The sequence below is a fragment of the Ipomoea nil genome, unplaced genomic scaffold (assembly GCF_001879475.1).
Source record: "Ipomoea nil cultivar Tokyo-kokei standard unplaced genomic scaffold, Asagao_1.1 scaffold1562, whole genome shotgun sequence".
Classification (NCBI taxonomy): Eukaryota; Viridiplantae; Streptophyta; class Magnoliopsida; order Solanales; family Convolvulaceae; genus Ipomoea; species Ipomoea nil.
Genome location: NW_017617990.1, coordinates 2,270,493 through 2,282,407, shown reverse-complemented (window position 1 = coordinate 2,282,407; position 11,915 = coordinate 2,270,493). Strand labels below are relative to the sequence as shown.

General features: G+C 34.6%; 1 protein-coding gene and 1 pseudogene across 1 annotated transcript; one reads left to right on the top strand and one right to left on the bottom strand.

Moving 5' to 3' along the window:
• Nucleotides 1-467: 467 nt before the first annotated feature.
• Nucleotides 468-1,607, top strand: LOC109189631. Its single transcript, XM_019340246.1, has one exon. It carries the CDS (start codon nt 704-706, stop codon nt 1,580-1,582), a length of 879 nt encoding a protein of 292 aa, XP_019195791.1. The 5' UTR covers nt 468-703; the 3' UTR covers nt 1,583-1,607.
• A 5,813-nt stretch (nt 1,608-7,420) lies between these two features.
• Nucleotides 7,421-11,182, bottom strand: LOC109189791 (annotated as a pseudogene).
• Nucleotides 11,183-11,915: the final 733 nt, after the last annotated feature.

Below are 11,915 nucleotides of genomic sequence, written 5' to 3'. Positions count from 1 at the left end.
TCACAAATATTAGACGAAACTCCGACATTAAAATTGTAAAGGCTCAATCATATGTCTTTATCCACAATCTATTAATTAAGAGCCACTTGAATTGTTCATACAGTTGAAACTACTATTGTTTATTCGTAACACAAAGTTAAAGTATCTTTCTCCCTTTGTTTAACAAGAAGGTTCATGTTCATAGTTTCATACTATATTTTCTAAAATAAACAACCAATGCTACTTCCCACAATTACCCTTCTGAAAAGTAAAATACGAGTATATATACTTTTTCTACCATCTTAAAATTTGTGTTTAAAGCAAAAAAGGAAAATCATATATTCCCATGCCCAATAAGTCAATAACGACCAACGGTCCAAAAATACCCGATAGGTCTCAACGTGTAAATTTTAATATCTTTGAAGGGCATTCTTGTCTTTTCACCCTCTTAGTCTTCTCTCTCGTTTAATATCGCGCCATGCCCCGCTCTTCAAGGTATACAACAACAAACAGAGATTACATACACAGTTTCACATATATAAGTACGTATATACATATACATATATATATATATAGAGAGAGAGAAAGAGAGAATGAAAGAATGTGAATATACAGTGATCTGAGAGAAAGTTTGAGGGAAGAAGAAGAATTAGAAGAGGCATTTAAGAGAGAAATTGGAGAAGGATTTTCAGGAGAGAATTTGTTCTGATTGTCGCCGTCGTCAATGGCGAATGGCTGGATAAAGTCGTTACAGTGCAAGTCGAAGGTCTTGGACGACGTCGTCTCGAGCCACAACCAGTATCGCCTGCTGCGGAACTCCGGGAGCTGCAAAAATGGCGTCCGGAGCCTCAAAGACGTGGTGAAGACGGCTCAGGAGAGAAGACCTAAAAAGTTTAAACAGCCGAATAAACCGCCTCCTCTGCCGCCGCCGCCGCCGCCGATTAGTGCGCCGGGAATTGAATCGGATCAAACTGTTCCGAGATCCACGGCGAGTACTTCGGCGAGACATGCGCGCACGATGTCGGAGTCGTATTTCCCGGCGCTGACGGAGCTGCCGGAAGGCCACGCTTCGCGGAACGTGGTGGAGATTATCTTCCACACGAGCTGGTCGCCGAAGGCTTTCTCCGGCCGGATCGAAGTGCTGTTTAAGGTCCAGAACCTCCCCCGGACGGTGGCCAGATTCGAGGAATACAGAGAGGCCGTGAAGAGCAGAGCCGCCAGCTGCGGCGGCGGAGAAGACCGCGCGCGGTGCGTCGCGGACGGGAATGAGGTGATGAGATTCTTCTGTCTAGGTCCCACCGCCGGCGGCGCGTACGAAACGGGCGGTTGTAGCGGGTGGAGCTTGAACTCCGGCAAAGGGACGACGATTTGCACATATTCCGGCAGCGGCGGAGCGCACGAAAGCGGAGGCGCTGGGAGGGGAAGGAGGGCCATGTTGGTTTGTCGGGTCATAGCGGGTCGGGTCTACCAGCAACTCGGTAAAGATTCGATACTTGAAGAAGAGCGAGTCGGGTATGACTCAGTGAGTGGGGACAATGGCGAGTTGTTAGTATTTGATTCACGCGCCGTATTACCTTGCTTTCTTATCATCTACAAAATATAATAAATACGGAGTATTCCATTTTTTTAATGCCTAATTATCATACAAATTTTATATTTCATTCACAATTTAAAATTATTTTGCATTTAACTCAAAATATAAAATTCGGCAAAATATATATCAAAAGAAGGATCTTTTGACATTTAATTTAAAGTAATGTTATATAATTTAGAAAATTTTGTAATGTCAAATAAAAATATGATAATTAATATAACTAAAAAATGGCCGGAGATATTTTGTAAATAGTAAAAATAAATTAATTATTTTATTTACAGAATAAACAAATGTGATTGATTTTTTATTTACATTATTAATTAGTATTATAAAGCTGTCATTAATAATTTTAAAAGGAAAAAAATAATATGTATCGAAAATAAAAATTTAAGTTTTATTATTAGTTTCCTTTGATTGATTTTTTATATTTATAAGTAGCATTTTTTAAATATAATAACACAAATTTTACGGGAAGTGACTGGTGGTTTGGTGATTGCCAATAAAATGATATCTCACATCAAGTTTTTTCTCACCACTAACCACTAACTTTTATCTTTTTACTTTTTTTGTTTGATTTGATGATGTTGTGACTTGTGAATCTCATCAAATAATATTACTACTACTACAATAATAATAATAATAATAATAATAATAATAATAATAATAATAATAATAATAATAATATTATTATTATTATTATTATTATTATTATTATTATTATTATTATTATTATTATTATTGAAAAACGGTTATATTAGCAAACTTTATACAATAGAACAATATAATTAAACCTCTAAATTTTAAAAAGTTATAATTAAACAATTGAATTCAATAAAGTTGTGCACTTAAGTTTTTTTTTTTTTTTTTTCTCGATAACCAACATGGTTATCGGTAATAAGAATATTTTAACTTTTTACAGTTTCGGCGACCATTAGTCATCTTGTTCAGTTAAGATGTGACCAGTTGGTCTTCTTCTTCTTCTTCTTCTTCTTCTTCTTCTTCTTCACGAAGAAGCTAGGTGACTAGCAGACAACTTTTTATTTTATTTTATTTTATTTTTCAGTAAGAGGGCAACTGACAATCACCTTCTTCAATGAAGCATAGATGAGTTTAGGGAGGTTAGAGAGTTAATTAATTGGAGAAATTTTTAACTTTTTTTCGAAAAATTAAAAACTAGACTGAGAAGAAAAAAAAAACAATGAATATGTTTACTCAAATAATTTTAAAATTTAAAATATAAAAATAAAGAATGAAAGATTAGAGAATTGAAAATTAAAAAATTATAATAAACACAACCATAATGTGTGAGGAAATTTAGAGTTAGTCTCAATATACTAGCACCCCAATTAAGTGATTAACTAAATAATTACGGAATATATACTAATTTATAACTATATTTTACGGTGTCCTCATCAATGTAATACATAAAATAGATCTCGATTTAAGAGGAATCGATTTCTTTCTACTCAAAACAAATTATATATCATATACTTGACTTGATCTAATATAATTATGTATAAAGCTAAGTATAAGTGAATATTAATTAATTTTCTTTTTAACCCCATATCGAACTGTGATATCACGGGTTGGTTTTGCATTGTTTCTTTTAGAATATAACTTAAAGAGGAGAAGAATCATATATTTCATTTCACTTCTCTAAACTTATATAAGAGTAACATTAATGAAAAACGTGCCGATTGATATTCTTCCCAATATTCTCTCAATTGAGACTATCGCACATAGTCTTATTAGTATAATTTACTTTTTATATGTGATTTGTAAGTTATTATGCATGAACATAGTTTACTTCGGATAGTGGATGTGAATTCCCCCATTACTCATCATTTAAGCATTATTAATCCTTGGCTTCTTGCATTTATTTCACATCACATACAGTAGTTGTGTGTGTGTATATACATGGTTGAATAATAAAAGTATATTAAGATTTTATAACTTTATAGTGTAACAATATAAAGGCAAGATAAGGACTAAGAGCATCCATACTTGTGGTTTATCTGGAGTTATTTCAGAATTAATTCTTCCCATTCAAGATAATAGCTGATGTGGGTGTAGGTTATTTGAGAAATAATATTACTGCAAATGTGGGGTGAATGTCAGAAAATACAAAAAAAAAAAAAAAAAACACAGGCTGTGCGAGAACGCGCACAGCCTGTGGCAACACGGGCGCGTGCAATGCATGCGCCCGTGTGATGCGTCAGGCACGCTGACAGCGCGCCTGACGCGTCCTTTTTTTATTTTTTTATTTTTAAAAAATTTAGTTTTATTTTTTTTTCTTTCTTTTTTCTCTCCCCTCGCATCTTCTCTTTCCTAATCACTCTTACATTATCCCCCAATTCTCCCCAACCATTGTGGATGCTCTAAGGAGGGTGACAAGGAAAACTGCATATGATCGAGAGTGAGTATGTTAATGGCGTTTGAATATCTTTTTTTTTTTTTTTCTTTTTAACCTAGGTTTCGCAGTGCTGGATTATGACTCTATTTAGTAAAATAATTAGCCTATCCATCAATTTTAGTTTATTTAATCACTTTTAGTTGTTTGACTTAGTTAAACAATCAATATGAATGTTAGATTAATTAGTTTTTTATAACAACTTAGTATGGCTCTAAAATGCTAAAATTCAAAAAGCTACGTAAAATAGCTTTTTAGGTCAACTTTTTGAGAAAGTCATTTTGTATGTAATCAGCTAACAGCTAATTTACCAAATACTTTTCTACAATTAACTAATGATATCAACTAGTTAAATCCACTAACCCAATCAGCTAACAACCATTTACCAAACACCCTCTATATCTGGAATCCCATGAACCTACCCCAAGTTGTGAGGAGGTAATTCGAGTCATTCTAGTTTTGAATTTCAACACCAAACTATATGTAGAATTATAATAGAAGTGAAAACTGATATATTTTATTCATACATCACGACCCTTTATATACATGATGAAGAAGTGTGGTAACAGCTAGCTATCTATGTGAAGGATGGCGATATGAATTTTCTAGCAGCCAAGAACGGTTATGTGAGGTGTCTACAAGACCCTATTTTAGCTGAGACTGTATGTGGCTATTAAGGAGGCACTCTCTTCGGGAAAAGGGGTGTAGTTGGTTAAGGTTGGTGACTTTCTCTGATTGTCAGTTGATTTGTAAGATGCTGGCGACTACTACTTCTCCGAATAATTCTTATATCGAGTGTGTTATTAAAGATTGTCTTGATCTCAAACGTCTTTTTGATGATGTGACGTTTCATTTTTTCCCTAGATCAGTGAACACGTTGGCTCATGTGTTAGTAAGAGCGGCAGTTTCCCAGTCTGGTCCTAGTGTTTGGTTTTCTATGTATCCATCTTGTATTCTGCACTTGTTTGATTAATATATCCCAGTTTTGCTTTCAAAAAAAAAAAAAAAAAAAAAAAAAAAAAAAAAAAAAAAAAAAAAAAAAAAGAGGAGAATATGGTTAGCCTGAGAATTCAAATACCAGGGGAATAAACAAAAATAACCAGCAATAATACTATTCCTTAATACTATAGAAGCCCACAAGGAGCTCAACCTAAATCCAAATCTCTAATAAAATATCTTTTTTTTTAATATATAATAACCTAGGTTTTCTAACTTTGCATGAGGAGCTGAGGTAAATCAAATTAATCTAGAAGCAAGTTTTAAGTGAAAGTTCACGTCCATTAGAAAAATGTTCCGGAGCATTTTTTTTTTTTTTTTTTCAGTCACCAAAAAAAAAAAAAATACTTACAAACAGTACTTAAATATGCGTACAAATACATCTCGTTCCGTTGTAATAACCCACAAACATATTTGAGTATGTTGATGTTGAGCAAGCTAAGGGAAGATGGCCCCTACTGAAAGCTTGGATTAAGGGCAAATTAAAAGTTAAAAGTAGAGCGCAAGTCACGCTTTCAACATATATACACATACTACTAATCATTATTAAACACTGATAGTGAAACCCCATCTATATTTCTAGTGCTGCTACTAATCCTTACTCACCATTAATGCCCTACTACTACTCCATCACCCTACCTCTTCATCAATAACTGGCAACAACTTCATTCAAATCTTTTCAATAAAGTAACCCATGTTAAGAGAAATTGTTTTTAATGTGACTTTGACTATACTTCAACTTTATATATATGACGAGTACGTGATTATCGGAAATTGGGAGATGTAGAATGAGAATTTGTCACATCAGTGTGTTTTTGAATGTCGTTTAAGATTTCTCTAAATTATATCACGCACTAATATGTGCACATGCAAAGTTATATGCTGAATTAGTTTAAAATATATGCTGAGTTGGCAGCAGCAGTGCAGGAGATACAAGTAATAGGCTCCTTATGGACACCGAGTATTGATCCTCCCACCTAAGAAGATGTTAATAAGTCACCGAGAAAATTTCTCTTTTTGTAGGAAAACATTTTATAGAGTTCAAGGTGTGATATGGTTAGTTTTGGTGAGTTTTCCATCCAAAATAACTAATTTTTTAAAGATTGTTGTGCACCCCTAATTTAAGTGCCCATCAACCCCCAACCATCACGATAATTGTAACATATCAAAAAATTAAAATACTGATTTTTGATTATGCGATCAGTCATCGTGTTTTCTCACCCGGCCCCTAGTTAGAGTTATATATTAATGTGAATACTTTAAGGTCTCATCCAATTTGGTAACAACATCTAGAAGTGATTTTAGTATCAAAAACAAAATGTAATCCAAAAGAAAAACAAATCAAATTTCATGTCAAACTACCTAATTCTGTCAAATCTGTTTACAACATAAATATGTTAATAATCCAAGATAGATAGTTCCTAAAAAAAAAAAACAACAGAATGTCATCCTTTCCTATTTGTGATGAACAAACAATTCATGAATGGTGTTTTTGGCCAGCATAATTGAGTCTAGACCTCTTGCTTCTCACAGGTGGACATGATTTTCTTGTATTCTCTTGATCTTAGTACTGTCTCCATAATTTTGATGTCCTCAGAAATCTCATGTCTCGAAAGAGATGCCAAGTTAGGAAGAATGTCCCTCTGGAAATCTTTCATTCGTCTCCCCCTTCTCAGCGCGATTCCACAATCCTTATTGCCTGTGACGTTCTTCACTTCAAAGGGCTTCGAGGACACACAAGAGTCGTCGTAGTCTACATTGCATTCGGGCAGCTTGAGCACCATCGACTCGAAAGTGTCGCACGAATACTGAGGCTGCTGCTCGTCGCTGTCATTTTCTTGCTGCCTAGTTTTGCTTTGGTCCAACTTGAAAAACAGTAGAGACACGGCTCCCTTGTGGACATCGTTGTCGACTTCTTCTGCTGCTTTACCCTTCTGATCATCCCCGGCTTGGAAATTCAAATCGTTGTTTCCAGAAGATTCGAGTCCCTGAGGTTTGTGCATTTTTATTATTTGTTATATTGATCTATCTTCACAGGTGTCAGAGCAGGTAAAAACTCGAAAAACGTCTAAAAGAGTACACAATCTATTACTGTTACTGTGAGCAAATTAGATGAGCACACGAGAACTACCTAAATTTCCTAGGGACAACGTTGACGGTTTTGTATGAAGCAATAGAAGTGATTTAAAAAAACATGAAAAATAGAACTTATTCAGCTAGAAGATATATAATCATGGCAGCATGTATTTTAAGCTGAAAATAAAAGCAAATGCAACTGTTCCCAAACTATTTAAGCAAAAAGTTGTCCTCTCTTGAATCACTTTTCGAAAAGGAGATTGACCACAAAAGGTGAACTTTGCAAAAGTGATTCCAAAAGTAGATACTGTAGCATACCTGCTTCTTGAATATATGTTCCTGCTTGAGCATTGCCTGCTTCAAAATAATAATAATAATAATCATATAATATTTTGATCTCAACGCAGCAGGCCAACAGCCATAACTTATTGTACAGTTACATCTAAAACGATTGGTCGATTAAAACGAGGCTCTAATTGACATATTACATACACGGAAGAAAACTATGCTGAGATTGATGCTGAAGTTGCAAGATACTTGTTGAGCTTCCATCTTCTATACACCAAAACATGCTACAACTGTTATCCTCCAAAACTAGAGCTGCATCTGGACAACAGTAGGGAAACGCCAAATTGAGCATCGAATTAGTGGAGATGATTTTGATCAGATGAAAACAAATATGGAAAAAGAGTAAATTTCTTGTAAGATTGGTAGGGGTTTGACAATTATGTAACGAATAAAGGCATTGGTTAAGGTCGACCAAGGATGAATTTAGTTTCATTATCCTACGGGTAGCATATAACTCATATTGTATGGCCGCCATTACCTGAGTTTGATATGATGAGCTCTGAGCGAGATGCTTGATAAACTCTTGTTTCTTTACTTCAAAGCTGAACCGGGCATGATCCAACAATGCTTCTTCTCTCTGCATATCTTCCATAATTCTTTCTTTTTCCCATTTAGTTTCCTTTAGTTTATTTTCGATTTGGAAATAGTTCTGAGGCGGAATTGGCCTTCCAAAGCTCTTGGGAAATTTCACGCCTACATCCCTCCTTTCATTCATACATAACATGAAGAGAAAAAATTAAAAAACCGTATCAATGAAATAAAAACAATTTACTAACAAATTTATTTGTGTGAGATAGCAGCATAAACACAATAAGCAAGCTAGCTGTCATAGATCACAGTTATATTTTACTTATTTCCCAAGGAAAAAATGTCAGTCGTTTTTATCATTCCACCATCCAAAGATACTGCTCCGCTGCTTATACAAGGGAGAGCCCGAAGCATCTCCAACCTTGTTTTGTACACTTGTACGCTTGAAAAGAGGTTATAGAACAGAGTCTCTCTTAGGCCATGACCACCACCCGTAACACGAAACACATTAATGCTATCAAAATTGATCATATTTACGGCAAATCCAATAAAACCAGGTGGACATTCGCCATTTGGTAATTTAGGTTTTAGAAGATCAAGCCTCCTTTGTGGGTCATCAGTTATGAAATCACCAGTAAATGGACTAAAAAGGCAACCATAAGAGGGTCAAGGAGGATTTGACAAGTATAAAACAAATGCATCAAGGTTGCAAAAGTGCAAAACATAACGTCATATTCACTCCAAACCTTAAGTTTTCAAGGCAGATGACAAGAAACCTGCCATCCAAAGGCTGCCCAATAGATGCTCCTAGTCCATGAAGGCCAGAGTTTTTATTTATTAAGCCTTCTTTGTCATATGTTTCCAGTGCTAAAACACCATCATAGGTCTTGCAAACAACTGTTAACATGGTTTCCAACCCCAAATAATCCGAGAGAATCCTGATTTTCAGATATTTAAGGAAAATTTTCAGCCATAATACTGAACGACTGTGACTATGCCCTAACTCTTCAACTAACTTGCTTCTTGCATATGGAAGTCAAAAGTTTCATCAATCTAAATGAATACTAAAATCCACTAACCCAGGCTCATATATGTCACATGGTCTATATAACAGTCATAATGATTTTGCAAATACAATGGATAGAATAATTGAACTAATAATGTAAGTCAGATAATGGATGCAGCAACAAAAAACTAAAAAAGTAAACCTAACCTGCTGAGGTTATCATCTTCAACTCTTCCAAGTGTAGCAACGATACCAAGCACATCATTTCATAATGGAATATTACAAGCCTGAGTTCCATGATTGGTTTTCAGATGGCACAGAACTGCAGCCGCAGATCTCCCACTCCTCATAATCTGTTTAACTGTCTCCTCCTCACTCCAAGCATCTTCATCATTTTTAATTTTAGGTGCAGCTGCTGAGTAATGTTTGCCAAGTGCAACTGGGAGCAGATATCATTTCAAAAATTATATATATATATATATATATATATATATATATATATATATATATATATATATATATATATATATATATATTTTTTTTTTTTTTTTTTTTTTTTAATTTTAGTATAATACAGTTGCTTAGAGAAATTGAATATTCTTCACAATAAAATTTCTCTTTAGTGCATTTCTTTTGTTATAAATAAGGAAGACCAGATATTTTTCATATTTAGTAAAGAGAACCACCTTGCAGATCTATAATTGAATCATCCAATCTGTTCTTCTTTGTCTTTAAGAATTTCATATTTTCTTCATGTTGTTTGACTCTCAGACCAGTCTCCTGTAAAGCATCCTGACATATCTGCAGTATTTGGTTGCAATACAGTTATAAGGATTGATTGATCTTAAAACAACAACTCCACCCAATAAAAAAAACAACTTTGGGTTATAATCAAATGATATAACCTTCGCTTTGTAAGCAGGTGAGTCTAAAATTCCATTTTGCATTCCCTGGTTTGCAAATGCAGAGGAATTGTTTTGACCCACATGGTTCAACATTGATGTATCAAGAACCAAAAGTGCCTTTGCGTTGTTTGCCATCTGGTATATGAAAATTTAAATAAAACAGAAAGCGTTAGAAATGTCTATCTTCGTTATTATTTAATTTTTTGGGTATACCCAGGGTTTCCAGCGTTGATTGTAGGCGGCCTGGAGATTTAAGGCTGCTCCATACACAAAGCCAAGAATTGAACCCTTAACCTTTGGTTGAGGATGGATGAGTCTCCTCCACTCAACCACACCCTCCAGAATTTCTTTTGAGTGGGGGCGAAAAAAACACTAGACAATCTATAATCTTTAACACTAAACAATCTCTAATCTTTAATCATTAATCAAGTATTTAAGAAAGGATAATCTACCAAATGTGGCATTCAAAACTGAGACCATATAACAATTGCCACAAAAATGTCACACTTCTCAGTTCTCACAATTGAAGCATGTGCTCCATCTCGACTAAAAGCCTAAGCTGATAGTTGGATTGCACATTAATGGTTATATGCTCAACATTACTGTTAGCGGAGGCTATAAACAAACCACTAGTGCAGAAAAACATTGAATCATTCGTGCAGTATCAGGCATTGTCAAAGAGAGAACCAAAGAGAATTATCAAAGTAGAGCTCAAGAGCAATAGTGCTAGAGGACCACAGAAAGGAATTCACATAATATCCACTTTAGCTTTACAGTGTAAACATCCAAGCTAATACAAAATAAGGTACCACAGCAAACATTAATTTGCTTGCATTTTTCAAGATGTGGAGCATTTTGAAACATTTGAACACTGCTCCACCTTATTTAAACCGGAAACACATTGAACCACATCAAAAGAAAATTTCCCAAATTTGATCAAAGAGAGCCACCAAACATCAAAAATTCCAACAAATTTGATCACATATGACATACCCAAATTACCAAACATTGGATATTCAATTTAATCAATTACATAGAGAATTAGGGCAAAATTTGCAACAAAAAAAAAAATATAGGTAAATTAGGGAAAAAACATAATAAGATTGCTGGATAAGTTCAAAACTCAAAACTCTGGGAAAAGAATTGAACAAATTAAGATTTATAGACGGAGTATGAAGTACGAACCTGAAGCCTAAGGGTGATGATGGAGCCGGCAACGGTTGAACGAAGCTGGGCAGCTGGAAACGATTGAAGCTTGAAGATGAAGCTGCGAGGTGGCGAGTCGGAGTGGTGTGATAGTGTCTGGTTGGCGGTGGCAAGGCAGAGGAGAAGAGCGTAGGCTGGGCGTAAGAAGAAAGGAATTTAAATAATAATAATAATAATAATAATATATATATATATATATATATATATATATATATATATATATATATATATATATATATATATATATATATATATATATATATATATATATATATATATATAGTCCCATTCAAGTGAAAACACCCTTAAAATACAAACCTATGGACTAATATGGACCATTAGATTAGATTAGATTAAGGGATTAGATTATTGTGAAAAAAAAATAAAATAGAATCCCAATCAAATATTACAAGGGTAATTAAGACAATGGATGGGAGTATTAATTTAGGTAAAAATAGGATTTAGATATTTAACCTAAATTAACAAGACTAATTTAAGTATAATTGGATTGGAATGAATCACACAGCACACTACACGTCATTCCAAGTCTCTAAAACCCAGCGAGAAACTACCCCCAAGGCAACATCAAGATACGTACGGGAATGAAGCTCCGACATCAGCGGCACCAACGGCAAACAACGACCGTGAAGAAGCAGATTCAACAATGGATTACACATCACCAACACAAACAGGTAATTATTTTGTTCATCATTAGAATAGGTGAAGCATAGAATACGAATAGACATTGCATAGCCCATTCTGTGAATATGATTATAGTGCACTGCTGTAAGCCTGTAACTGTGTACAGTAGGAGTAGATGAAAACCCTAATAATGTACATAGCATGGACAGTGACTGGTTTTTGGGA